Below are 25,044 nucleotides of genomic sequence, written 5' to 3' on the forward strand. Positions count from 1 at the left end.
ATATCTTTAAAGAGAAGTTATTCTGTCATTAATGTGTGTAATATTGTGAAAAGTGGCTGATTGAAGGAGTCAGAGTTCGAATTCAACCCTTCTTTGTTCACCCTTGAATGTTGATATCTCAGATATTAACATTCTAGGTGAATTCCCATTTATGAGATTACCTTGTTTGGTTATTGGTCCCGGTCTCCGGGTGGTGCCTCGTATTTGTTAATTCATATTAATAATTCTATTAATTGTCATAATTAGTTAATTATCCTTAATAATTGATAATTATTGCAAATAATCAACTGTGTTCCTCACAGATCCAACAGTTGGTGCCCGAATTGTTGATTAAGGTTAACAATATCTTATTTTCATAATTCATAATTATCTATGATAATTATAAATTATTGCTAATAACCAAACGCACTACTGCCCGTCCCAACACTCCCATTTTCTCTCCCCTAAACCCCCTTCGGCGTCCACCTCCACCGATGACTTTAAGTTCTCGACCAGTCTCGACACATTTGCCACAGTTATGGCACCCGCCCCCTCCCCCCCTTCCACAATGGCTACAGAATCATCCTCTCTCTCCTCCGTCTGATAAGAGCACAGCACATCCAGTTATTTGTGTACAAAATACAGCAAGCGCTACCTGATATGTGTTGGGTGTGCTATCTCTGTGCACACAAATGTTCAAACAGAGGTAATCACAAAACGGTATATCACTGAAAACACCAGTGAAATATTTATTCAGGTCCTCTCTGTCATACCTGCCTTCTTTTGGGTCTCGGTCAATGAGCTTGTGGATCATTTCAGTTCTAAAATTACAAAGGTTATTGATGCCATGGGACCCACTAAGGTGAAGGTTGTCTCTGGTAAGAAAAGATCTCCATAGAGAAACGCCACGCTGGTCAGAATGGAAAAAAGAGAGTGTTGAAAAGCTGAACGCAGGTGGCGAAAAAACAAATCTCCAGGTTCATTATGACATCTATAAAGAGAGACTTCACATTCATAATTTGGAACTGAGAAATGACAGGTGGTCCTTCTTCTCTGACATCATTGCCAAAAATAATAATAATGCACGTGCCTTATTTGCTGCTGTCGACAGGCTGACAAACCCTCCTGTGTCAGTAGCCCCTGAACTTCTATCCACCAAGGCCTGCAATGAATTTGCCTCCTTCTTCACTGAAAAAATTCAGAAAAATAGACAAGCAGTCAATGCCTCCATATCAGGTGCAGGATATGCGTTGTCCCTGTGTCCACTTAAAATCAATTTGAGTAGTATGACACAATTCCAGCGGATCAACCATAAAAACCTGGAGGACATTATACAACATCTGAAATCCTCCTCCGGCTGCCTTCATATTCTGTCTACAGGCTTTTTCAAAATTGTTTCAAACTGCATGGCCTCAGATCTCTATCTTCTACAGATTGTCAGCACATCTCTTCTCTCAGGTGTCTTCCCACAGGCCCTGAAAACTGCCGTCATCAAGCCACTCTTAAAAAAGAACAATCTAGACACATCACTAATGAGCAACTATAGGCCCATATCAAACCTCCCATTTTTAAGCAGGATCATTGAAAAAACTGTTTTTCAACAGCTGAACAACTTTGTGGCACTAAACAACTGTTTTGATGTCTTCCAGTCAGGATTTCAACCACACCACAGCACTGAGACTGCTCTTGTTAAGGTCTTCAATGATATACACTTAAACACTGACAGTGGCAGAATTACAGTATCAGTATTATTGGATCTCAGTGCCGCATTTGACACGGTCGACCACAACATATTACTAGACAGACTGGAAAACTTGGTGGGACTTTCTGGCACATTACTAAACTGGTTTGAATCCTACTTAAAGGACGGGGATTACTTTGTGTCTATAGTAATTACACATCTGAGCAGACAAAAATGACATGCGGAGTTCCCCAAGGCTCCATTCTGGGGCCTCTTCTGTTCAACATCTACATGCTCCCACTGGCTCAGAAATATGTTACCACAGTTATGCAGATGACACACAAATTTATATAACCATATTACCAGGGGCCTATGGTCCAGTACAAGCACTGAGTAAGTGCATTGAACAAATCAACAATTGGATGTGCCAGAATTTTCTTCAATTAAACAAAGACAAAACTGAAGTAATTGTTTTTTGAGCCAAGGAAGAACGTTTAAATGTCAGCACTCAGCTTCAGTTGATAATGTTAAAAACTACAAACCAAGCCAGAAATCTTGGTGTAGTCATGGACTCAGACCTGAATTTCAACAGCCACATTAAGACAATTACAAAGTCAGCCTACTATTACCTGAAGAATATATCAACAATTAAAGGAATTATGTCTCAGCAGGATTTGGAAAAACTTGTCCTGCATTTATCTTTAGTAGACTTGACTACTGTAACGCTGTCTTCACAGGTCTCCCTAAAAAATCGATCAGACAGCTGCAGCTGATTCAGACGCTGCTGCTCGAGTCCTCACTAAGACCAAGAAAGTGGATCATATAACTCCAGTTCTCAGATCTTTACACTGGCTTCCTGTCTGTCAAAGAGTTGATTTTAAAATACTGCTGTATGTTTATAGAGCACTGAATGGTTTCGGGCCAAAATACATTTCTGATCTGCTGCTACATTATGAAGCATCCAGACCTCTCAGGTGGTCTGGATCAGGTCTGCTTTCTGTCCCCAGAGTAAAAACTAAACATGGAGAAGCAGTGTTCAGTTTTTATGCTCCACATATCTGGAACAAAATCCCAGAAAACTGCAGGTCTGCTGCAACTCTCAGTTCTTTTAAATCACAGCTGAAGACTTTTCTGTTTGCCGCCTTTTATTAAACCAAATTTGAGGGTTAATATTTTACACTGCACTGTAACTGTTCCTGTTTCATCTGTCTTATTCCCTTTCAGCTTCATTTTATTTCCAAATTTAACACTTTTTAATTGTTTTTGTCTTTTTACTTGTGTTGCTTTTATATTCTGTTTTGATGCCTTTTATGCTCTATGTAAAGCACTTTGAATTGCCTTGTTGAAATGAGCTGTACAAATAAACTTGCCTTGCCTTGCTTTGCCTTCTGCTGCACTATGCACTTTGTACTGTGTGTTTGAGCAGCACATGTTCATGTCCAGACAGAAACAGAGGTGGGTGGAGGGATGAAAGTGAAAGTAACAGACTGGTGGATTTCAGTCACATGATTCATGAACCAAACTGATAAAGGTGAGAGGAAACTGTGGGTAAAGAGTCAGTAACCTGTTGGCTCCACTGCTGCAGAACTACGACAGCAGAAGAAGAATGATCGATCAATGCATATTTTGGGGTAGGAATATTTCTCCTCAGATTATTCGGTACAATTTAACTAAAGCTATTAATACAAATATCTGCAGAAAATACGTTTCTGAATAGTTCTAGTTTTGGTTTCATTTGTCTGATTTCTCAAAAGCTTCAAACCAGAGTTCAATAAAATGTGGTGAAAAGTTTAATCATCAACAAGTGATTCACTTTAAACATATTTCTGAAGTTTTTACACTTCTCTGTAAAACTGTTTTTGTCACTCCTGCTGTGAACAGAGATGTGTTCAGTTACTGCTAATGCAAACACAACGTTTCCTGCTTCAAATTAAAACCAGTGAGCCATGGACTGGCTTTTATTGTGAAACAGGAAATGTGATGTATTTGTCCCTGAGGTTAGCGCTGATTGTCTCTCTTCACTAAAATGTCATTAGTGTAAATGTTACTGTAAACTTTTATAAACTCAGTTCTGTTTCTTATTGTAAATATATTTTCTTAAAGATCAGAAACATTTATTACATTTATTCATTAAAACATTAATCAAAAGTATTGATCATGACGTCCTGCATATCTTCCTCTCTACAGCACTTCTTCTGTTTCCTCATGTTCATGGTAAGAAACAAATTTAACAGCAGAATATAGACGACATGTTAACACTATGAATATTATTCTCCTTCAGTGTAAAACTTTATGTTTTATTGATGTAAATCTGTTTCTTTTAAACTAAATTCTTCTTAAATTGAAACTGAAAACTGACTTCTGTTTAGTTTGGTTTCATCAGTTTGGATGAAATTAAAACATTAAAACAAGAAACAGTTTCCTCTTTGATTCTAAAAGCTGCTATAAATCACTGAACCTTCAATTCATTGTAATTTGCAGTATTTTTATTTATTCCATGTTAGATTAACATCAAATAAAAAGTCTTGTATTACATGTTCATGTTTCCTAAATGTTTGTCTTTGTAGGATCTGAGCAGCCGCCTTCTCCCAGTAAGACATTAAAATCTGTTTCTGAATTCTGATCTTTATTGACACAGAATGACACATGATGTTAATGAAAATGTTTGTTTTCTCTTCAGCTCTCAGTGAACCATGGAGACAAATATCTTGGGGGTGAGTTTATGTCTCTGCTGTTTAACATAAAGGATGGAGTGTGACCGACATGTTTGTAGTTTTAGTGAGCAGCAGCAGCACAAACAGCTTCAGAGAGGCTGAATATATTTTACTGTCAGCAGGTGGAGTCAGGTGAGCTGCAGTATTGTTATTATGAGTCATATCTGCTCATTATTGAAGGCTGCTTCAGGCAGTTCTGTGGATCATAAAACCACAACTGCAAACATGTAGAAACACGGTGCGACCGTGGAAATCAGTGTCATAATACAAAACAGATGAATTCTGCTGAGGAAGCTGACTGCAGGTATTAAACTGCAGGGAAGAGATCCAACATGAAACCATAAATCACATTAAAAGTTGTATTATAACAAACATTTTAATCAGAGAACTGAAAGAAGCAAAAAAATTTATAAAAGCTTTTTTATAAGTTTTATAAAAGTGAAACATCTTGCTGTAAATCTTTCAGCAGCTGAATCTGCAAGTAGTTAACACACTCGTTTTCTTCTAGTTATTATTATTATTATTATACAATAGTTCATATATTGAATTATTATTATTTTCTATATTATCTCCAATAAGTTTTTTCCTCTAGGTTCACACTAATTGTGCTCACTATTGTGTAAATATGTCTGTATTTGTTTCTTCTTTTTCAGTTTGTTGATGATGAAATCAAAAAGTTTTGTTAAAAATTTAAACACGTTTATATTTTTATCTTAATTCAAATATAATTTTATCCTCAGAGACAAAGAGACAGATCTGCAGTATGTGCAGAGTTACACGCCTGTAAACACTAACAAGGAAATCAAACACCTCCGAGTTCTGCTGTACGGGCCGGTTGGAGCTGGAAAATCCAGCTTCATCAACTCTGTCAGCAACATTGTACGACGCAGAATGACCCATCTAGCTACACCCAGTGCTTTCTTCTCTGAGAGGAGTTTCACCACAACAGTAAGAACACTTGATCTGTGTCAAAAATGATCCCAGATAAGTGTTTTTATTAGTATATTTTTAGTTTATTTCACTTTTATTACTATAAAAATTTAACAACACTTTGATGAAACTTTAAAGCAACAGAGATAAATTTTAATAAATCTGCATGAATTCAATATAATTATTTTGTTCCCTTGATTTAGTCATATTCTTAATTAACTTTGTATTGACAAGACAAGATAAACTTTATTGATCCCACACAGGAGAATTAAAGTGTCACAGCAGCAAAATGAAGTACAGCAACATGTTCAGAGTATTAATAAGTAAACTTAAAACTAGAATACTATATGAACATCTACTATATACAATATGAGGCAAACAAAGTAAATGTACACAGTAACCACAAAGCAGCTTGAGACACAGATATATCAAATATCTTTTTATGTTATCCTTAGTTGTGTCACACCTTGTAAAGTCGGTTTAGATATGAGCGCTGCAAAATATGATTACATTTCTGAGACATCACTGCTGACAGTGGTTTACAGTCCATGTGTTGAATTAATGATATGGATGGTGAAAAGAGCTGCACAGCTGTGCGTACCAACAGCTGTTCCACTGTTGGAGAACCTAAACTTCACTTTTTATCTCCAGTTTGTTCAGCTGTACAGACTGGTGGAGCAGACATCATGTTGATATGAAAACAGCTGGTTCAGAGTGTGTCTTCATCCATTTATGGCTCATTATGGAAGTGGACATGAGGCTCGTGCACAGGCCAGTTCATCAGTGACTGAGATTTATAAAACTGATGATGAATGCGTCTACATATTTCTGGCTTTGTGCGTACACACAGTTTTAGTCACTAATCTATACAGAGTTTTATGTATCTGGCCGCAGGCTTCTACAGAATAACAACACACATCTATACACACACCAGACTGGTCAATTATAACTCTATATTCTACCCTTTTTATGAATGTGACATTGGGTTAGCGGGGCTCATCATAGAATTTTTTCCAACTTTCTTTTCAGCAAAAGTAGCGTTTCATGTTTTATTCTCGAGAGACATTGCAATATAAATGCTCTTGTGTAACATTAATTACTAAACTATGTGACTGTTTTCGTGGTGAGTTACATTAGAGTTATGGCTGAAATGATGACGATTACGTTATCTATAGCTGGATGTCCCCCCACTTCAAAACTCATTCCGGCGCCGCTGCCACTATGTCAAATTTGCTCCAAAGACGAGCACTGTTCCAGTATCCAGTTCTCTTTATACACCCATGGTATAGGGGGGTTGTGAGAGAGGAAGGAGAAGGAACAAGATGGCGGACATGAACCATGAGGGGTTACGTCACGCAAGAGTTCTGGTCATGAGCTGACCACGAGATTTGAACAGTGGCTCTGGTATTTATACCTTTGGTGATGTCACAGCCTGGGGAGGGGAATCCCCCTGGTTTCCGGTGGGTCTTGTCCAATGAGAGCCGAGAGTTTGACTCTGCTGGATTTCACACCTAGGTGTGAGTTGAACAGAGCATGATGGGAGATGAAGTCCGTTTGGAGTCCTTTTGTTTGACTTGGCACCTGTTATCATGCTTTGTGACTGCATGCAGGCCTGCCTTTGTCTCATGCACATGGCATATGAGGCCCAACATATGCATGTCTTAAAGCAATGTCAAATCTACAGTAAGCAGTTGGTCCTGTGCCTACTGTAATGTGCAAATATTGCCTGTGCTACTGTGCAGAAGTAGAAAATATTCTAAAGGGTTCACAAACTTTCAAGCACCACTGTATGATTGAACTGTTTTCCAGTGACGTCTCTGTCTAGATGATGTTCACAGTAAGGGTTTGTGGAATGAATGAAGCTACATTTATACATGTCTCTGCAGTGGGAGGGACTCGGGTTCACATCCTGAGTCCTGTGTGTGTTCAGGTTTGGTTCAGGTTAGTGAAAGATGCTGCTGTGGCTTAAATGTTCATAAACATGTTGAGCATGTTGACATGTTCAAGTCACTGCAGACTTTTTTCTGTATTAAACAGAGACCAGGATCTTTCTCTGACTTTAAGCAAGTGCTGCCAGAGTCTGAACACAACCACACACACTTTCACACTGCTGTAGTTTCTACCAGCTGATATTTTACTGTGACATCAGAGATTTTGGTGTAAAAACAACAAACAGGTACGTTGTCTCTGAACATTTCACTCATACTTGCAGTATCAACATTTTTGCAACTTAAATATTTTAATTAACAACATTTTCTCATTATGTTGAGAGAAAACATGATTAAGCAGTTATTTTTCTAACAAAACATATTTGTTGTTGCAGTTTATTTGTATATAAATGTAATTTCTAGGAGACAGAGTTGATAGGATGGTTTATGCAGGCGGTTGCAGTTGGACGGCTCTAAATACTACACTACCCATGAGCCTTAGCAGCTATCAGAGGTGTATGAATGCTTTGTCGTTGCAGTTGGGAACAAACCTCATCACTCATAATTCATCCCAAACTGATCCAGAAGCTGATTTGAACAACTGAGAGTCAAATCTTTAGCTGCAGTTCACTGCTGCAAACAAAAATACTGAAAAAAGTTCCCTCGTTCACAGAGATGTATTCAGGGTTTTTAATACAAAGTCAGTAGATGCATGTTTCTCTGTTTGTGTTTCAGTATGAAACTCATAAAATCAGAAGAGGAACCTCAAACAGCTTCTACCCAATTGTGTTCAATGACATCATGGGTCTGGAGGAGGGAACGGGACAAGGCGTCCAAGCTGAAGACATCAAACTGGCCATGATGGGATGTGTGAAGGAGGGTTACAAGGTACAACTGTCACATTAGCAATAAAAACCATCTGTTGTGATCAGGAGCCTGTACCACGAAGTGACATCAGTGTGTTAGCAGCTCTCTTTGGGCTTAACTCAGGTTTTCTGGTCTCATGAAGCTGGTTCACTTTTAATGGGGATAAATCACCATGGTAACCTATGCTGAACGACCACTGACCAATCAGATCACTGGAAAATCATCATTCCTACAGGATCCTGAGTTTACAATAATATGACAAGTAAAAAAGAGCAAAATATATTTTTATGGTTCAGGAGAATCATTTTATTGTTCCAGACTTTCTGTTTCCAGTCTGAGTTTAAAGCAGAGCTTCTAACAGAAGGAGGGAAAGTTAACGACACTAAACACAATGATAATCAGCTGCATTTTAATTGTGCAAAGTTTTCTTCTGTTCCTAAAGGGATAGTGGACAGTTCTGATTGATCTGATTTTACACTCTGATTCCATCGCTGCAGCTCAGAATAACACACTGTGATTAGCTCCCTTCATTATAAATACAACAAGTGAGTCAGATAGACCTCATCAGACATTAACTACCTTTCCTCTCTGAAAAGAAAAAAAGTCTGAAATTACTTTTTAACACTTCACATTTACTTTAAACTTTAGCCTTACTTTTAATATTTGGGAATTATTACTTCTTATTTCACCTCATATCATATTAAGTACTTCATTCATGGTTCGGATGATGTTGCTTGTGATTAACCCCTCCCCCCTCTTTCACATTAATTCGCTTGTAGCTGGAAAACTTTGTTGATAACCAGCTTCATGATACTGGATGGCCAATGTTTGTGTCAGTGAAGCCAGATAACCTCAAGAGAGCCAGACGCAGATGCAGCAGAGTCCTGGTTAGAGTTAAATCAATGAAACATTCTGTGGTGATTCCTTTCTTTATGAGGGCAACACAACGGCAAGTCCAGACTAACTTATCAATTGGAACACTAACACATCAAAACCCACAAAGACCTTAACTGTTCACATACAAACTCTGAGTTTTTACCACATTCAACACAAACAACATGACAGAACTTTTCTCCACACATCAGATTAAAAGTTTATTTTAATTCAGCACAATACTGCACCGTTCCACTCTGACAGTTAATGAGACATTAAACTTTTTATTAACGTTTTAAATAGTCAAGTTTTATCTCTCATATTTCTCAGATCCTGTTTAATTGTGTTGGATGTGATTGTTGTGAATTAATGTATTTTTATGTCACGTATTGACACCATTTTAGCCAAGTCTCCCTTGTAAAAGAGATCATGTATCTACTTTGTGAACCAGTGGTTCATGTGGGTTCTCCTCTCAGAACACCTTCGTTGTAGTTTGTCATAAAGGCAATGGGATCATTCTTCTTGATCGCTTTTTGATCCGAACACACGTACAAACACGCACAAACTTTCTGCTCTGTATTTCCATCCTCTCTATTTTGTCTCTATGCTCTTTGTTTTCCTTTATTAGGCATCTATTTGTCGCTTCAGGTGTAGCAACACGACAGTCCATGCCGACCATCTCCCTTAGCCTCTGACTACAGCAGTCAAGTTCTACCTTTAAAGCATCCAGCTGTGGCTGAAGTTGAAAGCAGACCCAATCTCTTCTCTCATTATGGAGTTTATTAGAACCAACAACTCTTGAGTTGCTCACCTGCAAGGACCCACTTTCCATAGCATTCTTCTCTGCTGCTTGTCTTCTTTGTCTAGTAGACTGCTGTGCTGATTTCATAGCTCCCCAGCATTTCTTTGTTTTCTTTAGCACCATTACATTCTCCATCCTTTAAAGATGAACATCTGACCAACTATGAAACAGAGAAATGAGAAACAGATATTAATACTGAGCTTTCAGATCATGAGACATGTGGAACACTGGTTACTATGGGATGATTTAATGTTTCAGTCAAAGACCACTGGAAAATAATGTTCAGTCCTTCATATAATGTCTCATTCATTTTGGTTCTACACTGATTTCCAGTTCAACCCAGTATCTGCACTGTCAGAGAGCGATCCAGGATACAACCCGTCCCCCTCTCCAGATGATCAAGTCCATGTTCTGGTTTGCATCCTCTCTGCTAACACAGCAGAGATTAAAGAGTCAGTTTTACAGAAGATGAGGGGCGTCAGAGAGGCAGCCAGAGACCTGGGTGAGAACAGAGTTTACTGAAAGTGTGTGTCCACTGATCCTGTTTTATTCAGGTTAACTTGATCTGAACTCCTGGTCTCCAACATTAAACCATGAGGTCCAGAGACAAGACATTTTACGAATAAGTTGTCTCAGTTTGATACAGTCCACAATACAAAGGTCAGGACTAAATATATATTCATGTCATATCAGGGTAGCCTCTTAAAATCCACCCTTTTTTTTAGATTTTCATCTATTTGGCATACCCAAATGGAAAAGTTTACAACAGAAAAACTTTAAGGCCAAAATGCATGTATTAGGCTTCATTTCATCAGGCTTCATCAAGTAACTTAAAGTTCTAGTTTCTGGAAATGTGCTTGTTTAGCATGTGGCTACAACACAACCAAAACTACATCAGTTCAAACATGGCTCAAAAAAGTCTATAATGAGTCATATTTGAATAACAATAACTAGCACAAGCTTTATGCCACAACTATGGAAATCACCACATACTTTCCACATCTTGTCAACCAGACCTCTAGACCTAATCTTAGAGTTTTTAGTTTGTGGTGTCGCTAGTGTTCTCCAACCTCTCAAAAACATCTCCAAACGGCCAAACTATGTCAATTGCTGTTACACATTACTGCGTGATGCTAAACCGCTTACAACTGGCCTGGTGGATGTTAAGAGGTTAAAGCTTTAAATATACTGAAAAAAAGAAACAGTTTACTGCCTTGTGTTTACATTTTTAAAGCTAAAAAATAACATAAAAACTACTTTAGTTCATGGCTAACGTATTATCATTTTATTTACTAAGTCCATAAAGGCCTTTATGAATAAGACTTTAAAGATAAAACATGTCATTACATTCAACATTTTATTGGGAACATAAGTTAAAGAGAAGATAGAAGGATGAAGGATGTTTGCACCAAATGGCAGCTGTAGTTTTACCTGCAGTGCTGTAATGTAGTATAATACAGTAGAAAATGGAAACTGTCTTGACCTAAAAAACAAGTTGTTCAGCTGTTAGTTTAAACTGACTTGACTTGACTTAAATGTCTCACCAAAAAAAAGATGAGATATTAATATTTTCAGTGATTTACAGGTTTACATACGTTCAATGATAAAGGCAAAAAAATTAGATAAAATCACTTTACATGTAAACAGACTGAATTACAGTTCAATTTCCTATATATTTCTACTGGATTTGTGTGTATGAATAATGAATCTAGATTTTTTACAATCTTAAAATGTTCTATAAAAATATTTTCAGTGATTAGCACTAAAATGTGCACATTTATCAGCGTCTGTATCATTTTTCTTGTCATTTGGGTTTCTGTCAGTTTTATAATTTGTTAATTGACAAAATAATAAGTGAGACATATGACTGAGTTTGTGCTGAAAGAAAGAGACCATGTATGTGGAGGTTTAAAAGGTAAAAAAGACAAACATGAATGCAGAGAAAGTAAAAATGAAGGTAAATGAAGCTGGACTGCAGAGGGTTAAAACCAGGTTTCAGTTAGCCTGATCATGTTAGCTTTGAGTCGAGTTTATAGAGCTGAGTGTGTTTCTGTATCTGCAGGGATTCCTCAGATGATGATGATCACAAAGATCGATGAGGCCTGTGCTGAAACTGACAAGAATCTGAGGAACGTTTATAAGAGCAAATACCTGAAGAAAAAGGTGAGTTTATACAGAAATGTAACCTGTAGCTTTGCAGTCAAAATAGTTTCAGCACAAAAAAAGTAAAACTTCAATGTTGTTTCTTTAACATGTAGATGAAAGATTTCAGCTCAGCAGTCGGCATCCCGATGAACTACATCTTTCCTATGAGGAACTACAGAGATGAAATCGACCTCAACGATGATGTGGACACTCTGATCCTCAGCGCTCTGAGACACATGATCAACTTTGGAGACGACTTCATCGACAAAATGTAAAAATTATAAACAGAAATGAGCAATAACACTTTATTAGTTTTACTTTTTGCTAATTATCTTTTATTTTCCATGTCTGTATTTTAAGGAGACATGGAGTCTGTTGCTGTCTCTATGTGCCACTTATAGAAACAGAGGTTATCTGAATTTTCTTGTAGTCAGCTGAAAGGAAAACGACAGTTTAATATGACTACGGGTTTATTTTCAGAGATCAGGTCATTGATTCAATCAGTTCAACAACTCACCAAAGTCAAACATTAGCAACAAACGGCAATATTACACGAGAGGGTGTGCTTTACATCATTGTTGGCACGACAGTGATGCAGTCAGGTATGAGGTTAATCAATAATATATGAACAGTTTCAGGAAGGAGGTTACAAATAGATCTCACTGATGTTACCTTTCAGAGAGCTCATGGCACTGAGTTATCATCTCAAAACAAAAGGCCTTTATTCCACTGCATCACTTTTGTTTGTCTCAAAGTGCTGATTGTGTTTCTGTATTTGCAGGAATTCCTCAGATCACCCGTACCACGAGGAGCGGTGGTGGAATTTGATATGGGATTGGATATGGAATTGCATACACGGTTGTATACGGTCGTTTGGTATCTTGATGACTCTGCTTTTGGGGTTCGGTATCTTGATCATGATGAGATCTCATTGATGACATTTCAGGTGTTTCACTTTCCGTTAGATAAAGAGGTTCGGTTCATCTGGATAAATGCTGGTTTGTTTACAACCTGTCTGATCTTGTTTCTCTGTTGGACCTTTTTTAACAATGTTTGCTGCATTCCCAGAACTCAGGGATGAACTTGGTCAGTGCAGCATTGTTATCACCTCTGGACTGAGATAAGGAAGTTCAATCCAAACTGTAGTTTTCCTTTAAGCTATTAGCTGTTAGCTTGTTGCTATGGTAACCTGTGCTTTGACATGGCAGTGCTTAAACTTTTGATCAGAGCTACATTTGAAGTGTCCACATATGATTCTAACAGACACCTTCCAGCCAATCAGAGAGCAGGAATTCCTGTGGTCACGGTATAAATATGAAGACGTAGCTGTGAAGTATCACTTTAAACAGACGTTTTAGGTCTTTCTCTTTTATTTTTAATAAAAAAATCTCATTTTATTTTACAAGCAATACACTGATATAATTACAATATTAATGAGTGTTTAATGTGTGTAAACCTCTGAAACTGAACTGACTAAGAATAAAAATCATTTTCAGTGTAAGCTGAAAATGATTCATATCGTATCGCATCCATCGCATGATGGGAACAATATGACCCAGCCTGACTCCTGAAACAGAAACCTTGTTTTCAATCATTGTGTTGCAAATTAAGAACATTGATCAACCAAACTGCATCCAGTTGACATGAATCAAAATATAAAACAATGAGGATGGTAAAAGAAACAAATACAATTAAAGGCTAAATTATACACAATAACTAAATGAACTAACTAAATAGAATAAAATAGAATAGAGACTAGAGATATAACTATAATTATAACTGTAATATACTATTTGCTGAATACACACTGTTCAATGTTATTAATATGCTACAGTACAGCACACTATACATCAGTGTAAGTCAGGTGGATATTGTTAAGGTAATAAGGTGCACGGTTGGCCACGGATGTTAGAATTAAGAACATAATTGAAACATGAATAATTTACACAAAGTATGTACATATGTAACAGAAAGCCCTTTAATGCAGCCCCCCTTAATTGGTAATTAAGCCAGAACCAATCAGTGACTGCTACACAGTGCAGAAGCTTATTCCTGCTCTCCTGCATCACTGTGTGTGTGTGAATAAGAACTCATTAACCTTCATACCTACTATTTAAAGAATTTACTTGTTAGTTAATTAAAGGTTGTTTGCTCAGTCACCATTTATGACCGTGTGCTCGCTTAATTACCTTGCTGCACCTGCTCATGTTCTCCGAGCAGATGGACTGTTTCAGTCACTATTACAGCCACTACAGTTGATTCACAGTATGGCAGACTTCTATTTGAAACTGTATTTCATCCATTAATAAGTCAGTACACTAATAATCATTTTCACTGGTATTATTTGAAGATGCATTTTTGCCAATTTAGTTGTTAACCAGTAAGAGAGCTTATTACAATACTTCAGTGATTCCTGATATATGTACGTTGATTATTTCCTGTTATTTCCAGACCACACACACCTTTACAGAATGTAAATGAAACTCATTGTGACATCCAGAATAAAATCTTTTCACTGACTCTTGACTGGAGTCATTCCATAGTATCACCAACCCAGAAGTGTTTCCTGAGGTCTCCGTCCTCCACAATCAGATCTTGTAAAAGATGAGCTGTCAGTTGATAAATAATTAAAAAAAAATAACAGAGCAGCTTTTGTTCCTGTTGTATTTTGTTTCTTTAAGTGATGAAATATGTCTGTATGATACAAAGATTTCACTTTGCAGATTATTTTTCTCTGTGCACCTAAAACACTGTCGAAGCAGATTTTACTTTAATCCTATAGAGTGATGTAATGTAATACTACTGATGTAACACTTACTGAGAGGAAGCTAATAAACACATTGTGACTGCTGCTCACTGCCTCTTCTTTCTCCACTTAGACTATCTGGACCTGTTTTATACAATGAGTCATTCATACATCATAGCAATAGAGTTTGACACTAAAAACAGTAAAGAAGCTTTCAGTTTGACACCCAAAGAGTCACAGATTGCACATGTGAAGCGGTGGGGAAAGAGCTGGGACTGGACGCCCCAAAGACTCCGACCTGCATCCTGTTCAATAAAGATGAACAATTTCTCAAGTTTGGTTATGAAGCCAAGACAGAATATATCACAATGTGTGGAGACAAAGCAAAGAAACACGACTTCTTTGAAAGCTTTAAGACAGTAAAGATGATCTATATACTTACAAATATGCCATAAATACTGTTTATGACAGCTGTGCACTTGTGCATGTAAATGTCTTATTAATAAAATATTTATTTCAGGCTTATTAAACAGATCATTTAAAAATGACCTGGTTATCTGAAAAAGGGCTACATGGAAATAACATTTAGACCAAAATAGTGTGAAAAGAAAAGTGAAACTGACTCTGAATCAGTCACAACTGAAGATTCTTTCCCATGATTTTACGAGTGCTTATGTTCTCTTTTAAAGGCATTTTTTCTTTTAAACACATGTAATACATTGTTTTTTTCTTTTAAATATAAATAAAATATGTTGTCAATTATAGAGTTTATAGACAGGTGAGACTGAAGAGGTGAGTTTTCAGTTCTCAGGTTTGTGTCTCAGTCCAGGAAACAGAATATAACGATCCCTTCATGTATGTATGTACTGATTTGTAAAACAAGTTACTGACCTTCAAAGAAATAAAATAAATTGTACTGTCTTGTGTATCTTTTCTTATAACATTATTGATCATTGCTTTTAGCAGTGGCACACAGTCCTGTCCAGTCCTGGGGGCTGGGGGGTCACCTGCCAAGCTTCTCAGGACTGTGAAACTGCCAGGATTGAAACTCCACATCAGTTCCTGGCAGTTTGTCTGTGCTGTCTACAAATTCCCGTGAACAGTCGTTAACCTGCACTAAACAGCAATAAACAGTGCTGCTTACTGATGAAAATCACACTTTTCATGCAGTGAAACAGGACGGACTTCTGAGCCTCTTTAGACAGGAGGGTCTAGAGCTGCTGTAGTGGTGTCAGTCTGAGGTCTCAGGTCGTCTGAAGGGTTGAGGTTAAACTCTCCCTGCAGCTCGCTTAACTGTTGTTCAAGAATCTGTTGTTCAGCTCCCTGCTTTTCCATCATAAAACACACAGTTATGATCAGAAATGATAATTCAAATACTGACCATTATCAAAGTTTAACCCTTTTGTTATTACTGAATCTAGAGTGTTACCATGGTGATGAGTGGCTTCATTTACATGTTGGGTGAGTTCAAAACTGTCCAGTAAATTTACAAGCTCCACAGATTTGGAGTCATTCTATTTATTAATATGAATGTTCAGGTCTCTGTTCAGGATTAACAGATGGATTAGACAGGTACCAGGTGGTCTGTGATTGCTATGATGTGTTTGAACACGCCACCGGCTGTTTAAGATCACCAGTATGTTTAATGAAGCAGCATGGGCTCTGTCTCATCTCTGGTGGACACCTGAGCGGTGATGACTGTGGTTCTTATGTTCAATAGTTCATCAGTTTGACTGAACTTCAGTCTGGTACTTATAACTAAGTCCTGTGTTGCAGGGGGGAGGGGGGTCGTTGGGTCCATCTTTTGGATGCCTTCAGTGATTTGAAGCAGAGGGTCAGGTGACGGGGGAGCCTGTCGTCTGGACCCAGTGATGTTTGGATGAATCCCATCAGGTTTAAAGCAGCCTCTTTAGTTCCATAAAATATTGAAATTGTCTATTTTTAAGTTTATCCCATGGGTGATGCACAGCGATGTCAGCCATGTATTCAGGCCAGCGAGTCTGCTAAAAGAATCAATTCCTTTCTTCCAGGTCAGGATTGGTCCAGAAATTAGTGTATCTTGTGATTTATAGTCGCTCAGTTTTTCCAGTAGTAGGGAAAAATCTTTTGGCAGGATTTCAGAGCCTGTTTTCTTTCACAGAATGTCAAAAGACCCAGTGTGGATAATAACGTTGATATTACTTGGATGTACAGTAAGGATAGCTAGCAACAGGCCAGTCAGTTCCTCAACAGATGTATCATCCATAGTTAGATTCTCAGTCTTTGCCAGTTTTACATGTTTTATACAAAAGTAGGATCACATGTATCTTGCAATAAAAAGATTAAAATAAGCAACTATTTCCTTCCCAAACTGTCAGCAGTTATTTTTGCAGGTAAAAAACAGTCAGATCAAATGGATTTAAACTTTAAAAATGATTTTGATATAAAGAAATACAACATACAAAAACTAAACCACATTTTAAAATTCTACTTATATATATAATTATTACTACAGAGGTTACTGTATGGATCGTCATGATGTACAGTAAAATCACAAGCTATTACACAGGAAAACATGGTGATTACTGGATCTGATTCATAGAGGAGCAGCAGCAACATAACGGGAAGCTTAACCATGAAGTGCTTTAAATGTGATCAATAAAATCTTAAAATGAAGCTCTAACAGTGACTGGTGACCAGTGAAGAGAAGACTGGTGTGATCTGGTCTCTTTAATGTTGTTAAAAGTTGAGCAACAGAGACTCTTCTGTAGGGAGGAGATGGACTTAAGAGGATTGTTTTTTATTTAGCAGGAGGAAGTTCTAACCCTAACCCATCCAGCACTTGAGTTCCATTCACATAACAACGATAATGAATATTAGCTACATCACCGAAAATGCTCCTTACATGTTAATACATCAGTCATATTAATCCAGTAATATAACAAATACTGTAATAATAAACCACAAACCCTCTGAGAGGAGACATTTACATCATGAGTACTTGTACATTTGCTGATACTTCTGTACTTTGAAATAAATTTGGATGCAGGACATTTACTTGTATTATTAGTGTTATTATTAGTAGGGATGTGCAGAGATCCCAGTATTTGTATTTGTATCTGTATTTGTATTCGAATAAAAGTAGAAAGAGACTTAAAAATCCTGTTTTTGTTTTTATGACACTTTTAATTTTAGAAAATTAAAGTGTTACAATAAGTGTTCATGAATAAACTACCTTATGAAGGAGGTTCCCACATCGGGTCTTAAACTGGAGTCTCCCAGATCATAGACGACTGCGCTGACTACTGAACTAAAACTTTACTCATCACCTCATTTCAGCCAGACCTCTACCTATTTATACACCCATAACACAGTGACAGCACATCATGTATCATCATGCTTTATTTATAGAGCACCTTTCATGACATAAAATGCAGCTCAAAGTGCTTCACAAAAGAAATGTAAAACATAGATACAGATATATACACCTGCACAAGCACATAGATACACACACACACATACATGTATATATATATATATACATATACATATGCATGCGTATATATATGCATACATACATAAACATATACATACATATACACACATACATATTAAACAGGATAAATATCAGTTAAAACATAGTAAAGGAGTAAAAGACAAATTCTAGAGAAGGGATAAAATCATCGGGGTAAAACAAAATCGATTAAAGGCAAGGTTTTAGAAGTAGGTTTTGAGTTGCCTCTTAAAACTGTCAACCGAGGTGGCCTGTCTGATATGAGGAGGGAGCATGTTCCAAATCCTCGGTGCATAACAACTGAAGGCAGCGTCGCCGTACCTCTTGCTGTTAATGTGAACTCTTTTACTGGTTTTGTTAGAATTCTTGCTGCAGAGTTTTGGACGAGTTGCAGTCTATCAATAGTTTTTTTTGGCAAACCAGTATACAGTGCGTTGCAATAATCTAACCATGAGAGTACAAAGGCATGAGTCAGTTTTATTGCATCCTCCAGGGAGAGGTAGGGTCTGACTCTTGCGATGTTTCTCAGGTGATAAAAGGCTGTTTTAGTAACATTGCTGATATGATTGTCAAAATTGAGGTCAGGATCAAGAATGACACCCAGGTTTTTCACTATTGGTTTTACCTGTAGGGCCAGATTTCCAAGTCTATGTATTATTTCATCTCTTTGAGCGTCCGTGCCAATGATCAAAACTTCAGTTTTGTCTTCATTTAATTTGAGAAAGTTGCCATTCATCCACTGTACAATACTGGAGAAGCAGTTTAGTAGAGGGTGTAGGGCATCCTTATTGTCAGGTGCTACAGATAAATACAGCTGGGTGTCGTCAGCATAGCAGTGAAAATGAATCCTGTGGTTACAAATGATTTCACCAAGTGGATGTAAAGAGAAAATAACAAGGGACCAAGGATCGAGCCCTGAGGAACACCATAGAGAATGCTTTGCTTCTCAGAAACATAGTCACCAAGACTAACAAAGTAGTTTCTGTCTGTGAGGTACGTAAACCAGCTCAGCGTGGTTCCTGAGAGACCGATCCAGCTTTCGAGTCTGTTCAGAAGTATCTCATGATCATTGGTGTCGAATGCAGCGGTCATATCGAGGAGAACAAGAACAGAAATGTTCTTTTTATCTGCGCTCATTCTAAGATCATTTATGACTTTAGTGAGACCAGTCTCGGTGCTATGTTTACCTCTGAAACCAGACTGAAATTTTTCATAAATATCATTGTTATGTAAGAAAGCCTCTAGAAAGGGCAGGTTGGATAGATTATTTCCTTTAAATCAAGTTGCTTCATTTTCTCAGAAAGAGATGCTGAATGAGAGATTTCAGTGAGTTACAGAGGCTGAACAGGAAGTGATGTCATGACTTCAGCTCTCTACGCTGAGCCAGATAGAGCTGGGTTCATAAGGACTGATTAATACTGTAATGATATTAGTGCATTGTTTGTTAAACTAAATAAATGAGAATACATTTTTAAATTAAAAGAAAAGAGAAAGACTCCACTGCTACGCCTTCATATTTATGTGACCACAGAAATTCCTGCTCTGACCTGATTGAATCAATGACCTGATCTGTGAAAATAAACTAATTATAATAAACTGTTGTTTTCCTTTCAGCCGACTACAAGAAAATTCAGATAACCTCTGTTTCTATAAGTGGCACATAGAGACAGCAACAGACTCCATGTCTCCTTAAAATACAGACATGGAAAATAAAAGATAATTAGCAAAAAGTAAAACTAATAAAGTGTTATTGCTCATTTCTGTTTATAATTTTTACATTTTGTCGATGAAGTCGTCTCCAAAGTTGATCATGTGTCTCAGAGCGCTGAGGATCAGAGTGTCCACATCATCGTTGAGGTCGATTTCATCTCTGTAGTTCTTCACAGGAAAGATGCAGTTCATCGGGATGCCGACTGCTGAGCTGAAACCTGTCATCTACATGTTAAAGAAACAACATTGAAGTTTTACTTTTTTTGTGCTGAAACTATTTTGACTGCAAAGCTTCAGGTTACATTTCTGTATAAACTCACCTTTTTCTTCAGGTATTTGCTCTTATAAACGTTCCTCAGATTCTTGTCAGTTTCAGCACAGGCCTCATCGATCTTTGTGATCATCATCATCTGAGGAATCCCTGCAGATACAGAAACACACTCAGCTCTATAAACTCGACTCAAAGCTAACATGATCAGGCTAACTGAAACCTGGTTTTAACCCTCTGCAGTCCAGCTTCATTTACCTTCATTTTTACTTTCTCTGCATTCATGTTTGTCTTTTTTACCTTTTAAACCTCCACATACATGGTCTCTTTCTTTCAGCTCAAACTCAGCCATATGTCTCACTTATTATTTTGTCAATTAACAAATTATAAAACTGACAGAAACCCAAATGATGAGAAAAATGATACAGATGCTGATAAATGTGCACATTTTAGTGCTAATCACTGAAAATACTTTTATAAAACAGTTTAAAGTTGTAAAAAATCTAGTTTCATTATTCATACACACAAATCCAGCAGAAATGTGTAAGAAATTAAACTGTAATTCAGTCTGTTTACATGTAAAGTGATTTTATATCATTATTGTGCCTTTATCATTGAAAGTATTTATGTGCCTATAAATCAATAAAAATATGAATAATTCATTTTTTTTAAATAATTGTTCATCCACACACATAAATGAGATCCTGTATGAAAATCCCACATCAGCACTTTCTCTACATGACATATAAATAAAGTTTTGTTACTGTGAATAAAACATGTTCAGTGTATTCACGGATCAGAGGGTTGATTGTCTCAGTGTGTTATCACTGTATTAAACAACAAAGTCAATTTAAAGTAACAGCTGAACAATCTGTTTACAGGAGGAGAAAGTTTCTGTTTTCTACAAACTAAAATGTCTCAGTTTTAACCTCTGTTCACAGTAAAATGTTTTATCTTTAAAATCTTGTTCATAAAGGCCTTTATGGACTTAATAAATTATAACATGTTAGCCATTGTCTAAAATCATTTTTGTTAATTTTTTTGAGTTTTAAAAATACAAACATACGGCTGTAAACACTTTTTTTCAGTGTATTTAAAGCTTTAATCTGATACGAGTCTGCACATTATTTCAATATATATTTAGTCCTGACCGTTGTATCATGGACTGTATCAAACTGAGATGATTTATTCATAGATGAGTCTTGGACTAATAATAATATGTAATAATATGAAGAAACACGGACTAGCAGCAGGTGTCTGTTTAGTCTCGAATTCTTTTATCTCTCAGGAAATCAAACTTAAATATTTGTGATGACTCTTCTCTTGAAAAGTTTTCCATCTAACTATTAGAAGGTGAAACACTAGGTTGATGTACTTGATGTACATGTTTCATGTATTTAATGTACGTTTGTCTGTTGGTTCTGTGTTTACTGGATGCAAGACTCATCTCCCCTCCAGGAAAATAAAGTCAACGTTGAAAGTTGAACGATGTGTTTTAATGTTGGAGACCAGGAGTTCAGATCAAGTTAACCTGAATAAAACAGGATCAGTGGATGCACACTTTCAGTAAACTCTGTTCTCACCCAGGTCTCTGGCTGCCTCTCTGATGCCCCTCATCTTCTCTAGAACCGGCTCTTTAATCTCTGCTGTGTTAGCAGAGAGGATGCAAACCAGAACGTGGACTTGATCGTCTGGAGAGGGGGACGGGTTGTATCCTGGATCGCTGCCTGACAGTGCAGATACTGGGTTGAACTGGAAAACAATGTAGAACTTGAATGAATGACACATTATATGAAGGACTGAACATTAAAGATAAACATTTGACCAACTATAAAACAGAGAAATGTGAAACAGAGCTTCATACTGAGCTTTCAGATCATTAAACGTGGAAGACAGACAGACGACCACACAGCCTCCGACTCTCAGACATTTCTTTGTTCATCACACTGAAGGTGAGAAGTCAACAGTCACTCAGACGTCACACATGTTGCAGACTTTGGATCATTTGATGCTGAAATGTAACGTGTTCCAACAAATACAGGATGTCAGCTGCCTTAAAATGAACTGTTTGGTTCTGTAATTTCTGTGAATCAAGCGTGATGAGAAGCTGCAGATATTTGCTTTAAATACAGTTAATAACCAGTAAGAAGGCTGTTATGAGGAACTGGGGGATGGCTAACCCTGACCCTTAAGGAGCAGCTGATCCTGAAGAGGGAGGTGTTGTGGATTTGTAGGATGGGCTCTTTAATCTCAAGAGGGTTCAATGAGGAACCAGACATGGAGCCATTTTTATAAGTTAATGCAGCATCATCAGAGGAGCACACAGGCTTTCTGACAACAGAAACAAGTTCCTCATGAAATGTGATGATGTGACGGTCCAGTGTTGTGTTTGGGTGGAGCTGCTGAATATAAAGGAGACCCCTGATCAGACATAATATATGATATGATAATGTGACAGTTGTACCTTGTAACCCTCCCTCACATGTCCCTTCATGGCCAGTTTGATGTCTTCAGGATGAACACCACAGTTCTTCCCCTCCTCCAGACCCATGATGTCATTGAAGACGATCGGGTAGAAGGTCTTTGGGTTTCCTCTTCCTTTCCTGATTTCATGAGTTTCATACTGAAACACAAACAGAGAAACATGCATCTTTGACTTTGTATAAAAGCCCTGGATACATCTCTGTGAATGAGGCTAAAGATTCGACTCTCAGCTGTTTAAATCAGATTCTGGATCAGTTTGGAATGAATTCAGTGAGTAAAGTGATGAGGTTTGTTCCCATTTGTGCAAAACAAATTGTAAATCATTCAAATTGATGATCAGAACATAAACCTACAGCAGTATTTCCAGCCTGTGAAACCACCTGCATAAACCGTCCTATGAATCACTGTGATATCTGCTCCAAGAATTACAAATTAACCAAACAGCAAATAACAAGTGATGTTCTTTTAACAAGCTTCATTTTTGACACAGATCAAGTGTTTTTACCTTTGTGGTGAAACTCTTGTCAGAGGTGATAGCACTGGCTGCAGCAGGAATGCTCATTCTGCGTCGCAGGACGTTGCTGACAGAGTTAATGAAGCTGGACTTTCCGGATCCGGCCAGCCCGTACAGCAGAACTCGGATGTGTTTGACTTCCTCGTTTTCAGGTTTGTACTCCTGCACATACTGCAGATCCCTCTCATTGTCTCTGTAAACAGGTGAGATATAAAAAAACGTGCCCCCCATACGATTGTCATGAAAGGGCAAATCAGCTATAGAGACCAAAACTCCTCAGCAGAATTCATCTGTTTTGTATTATGACACTGATTTCCACGGTCGCACCGTGTTTCTACATGTTTGCAGTTGTGGTTTTATGATCCACAGAACTGCCTGAAGCAGCCTTCAATAATGAGCAGATATGACTCATAATAACAATACTGCAGCTCACCTGACTCCACCTGCTGACAGTAAAATATATTCAGCCTCTCTGAAGCTGTTTGTGCTGCTGCTGCTCACTAAAACTACAAACATGTCGGTCACACTCCATCCTTTATGTTAAACAGCAGAGACATAAACTCACCCCCAAGATATTTGTCTCCATGGTTCACTGAGAGCTGAAGAGAAAACAAACATTTTCATTAACATCATGTGTCGTTCTGTGTCAATAAAGATCAGAATTCAGAAACAGATTTTAATGTCTTACTGGGAGAAGGCGGCGGCTCAGATTCTACAAAGACAAACATTTAGGAAACATGAACATGTAATACAAGACTTTTTATTTGATGTTAATCTAACATGGAATAAACAAAAATACTGCAAATTACAATGAATTGAAGGTTCAGTGATTTAAAGCAGCTTTTAGTATCAAAGAGGAAACTGTTTCTTGTTTTAATGTTTTTATTTCATCCAAACTGATGAAACCAAACTAAACAGAAGTCAGTTTTCAGTTTCAATTTAAGAAGAATTTAGTTTAAAAGAAACAGATTTACATCAATAAAACCAAGTTTTACACTGAAGGAGAATAATATTCATATTGTTAACATGTCATCTATATTCTGCTGTTAAATGTGTTTCTTACCATGAACATGAGGAAACAGTGCTGTAGAGAGGAAGATATGAAGAACGTCATGATCAATACTTTTGATTAATGTTTTAATGAATAAATGTAATAAATGTTTCTGATCTTTAAGAAAATATATTTACAATAAGAAACAGAACTGAGTTTATAAAAGTTTACAGTAACATTTACACTGATGACATTTTAGTGAAGAGAGACAATCAGCGCTAACCTCAGGGACAAATACATCACATTTCCTGTTTCACAATAAAAGCCAGTCCATGGCTCACTGGTTTTAATTTGAAGCAGGAAACGTTGTGTTTGCATTAGCAGTAACTGAACACATCTCTGTTCACAGCAGGAGTGACAAAAACAGTTTTACAGAGAAGTGTAAAAACTGCAGAAATATGTTTAAAGTGAATCACTTGTTGATGATTAAACTTTTCACCACATTTTATTGAACTCTGGTTTGAAGCTTTTGAGAAATCAGACAAATGAAACCAAAACTAGAACTATTCAGAAACGTATTTTCTGCAGATATTTGTATTAGTAGCTTTAGTTAAATTGTACTGAATAATCTGAGGAGAAATATTCCTACCTTTAAACAAAGGGTGACGAGAAGGGAGCATTCTTCTTCTGCTGTCGTAGTTCTGCAGCACAGTGGAACCAACAGGTTACTGACTCTATCTGCAGTTTCCTCTCACTTTCCTTTCACTGTTTCATGAGTCATGATCAACATAAATACAACAGCCAGCATCAACACACACACACACACACACACACACGCACACACACACACACACACACACACACACGCACACACACACACACACACACACACACAGTGAAAGTGAAAGTCACACTGATG

At 37.3% G+C, this 25,044-nt stretch overlaps 2 protein-coding genes across 2 annotated transcripts; one reads left to right on the forward strand and one right to left on the reverse strand.

Moving 5' to 3' along the window:
• The first annotated feature begins 2,997 nt into the window (after window positions 1-2,997).
• LOC122991914 (interferon-induced protein 44-like) lies at window positions 2,998-14,770 on the forward strand. Its single transcript, XM_044365393.1, has 10 exons — window positions 2,998-3,291; window positions 3,848-3,874; window positions 4,228-4,251; window positions 4,341-4,374; window positions 5,115-5,322; window positions 7,968-8,120; window positions 10,108-10,276; window positions 11,837-11,937; window positions 12,033-12,190; window positions 12,701-14,770. The coding sequence occupies exons 1-10, from the start codon at window positions 3,267-3,269 to the stop codon at window positions 12,852-12,854; spliced, it is 1,053 nt and encodes a 350-aa protein (XP_044221328.1). The 5' UTR covers window positions 2,998-3,266; the 3' UTR covers window positions 12,855-14,770.
• A 5,132-nt stretch (window positions 14,771-19,902) lies between these two features.
• Window positions 19,903-24,932, reverse strand: LOC122991919 (interferon-induced protein 44-like). The gene is made up of 9 exons (XM_044365397.1): window positions 24,775-24,932; window positions 24,198-24,218; window positions 23,823-23,846; window positions 23,700-23,733; window positions 23,126-23,327; window positions 22,601-22,759; window positions 21,720-21,888; window positions 20,189-20,289; window positions 19,903-20,093 (listed from the first exon to the last, which is right to left on the reverse strand). The coding sequence occupies exons 1-9, from the start codon at window positions 24,803-24,805 to the stop codon at window positions 19,932-19,934; spliced, it is 903 nt and encodes a 300-aa protein (XP_044221332.1). The 5' UTR covers window positions 24,806-24,932; the 3' UTR covers window positions 19,903-19,931.
• Between the last annotated feature and the right edge of the window lie 112 nt (window positions 24,933-25,044).

This window comes from Thunnus albacares, chromosome 11 (assembly GCF_914725855.1).
Source record: "Thunnus albacares chromosome 11, fThuAlb1.1, whole genome shotgun sequence".
Taxonomy (NCBI): domain Eukaryota; kingdom Metazoa; phylum Chordata; class Actinopteri; order Scombriformes; family Scombridae; genus Thunnus; species Thunnus albacares.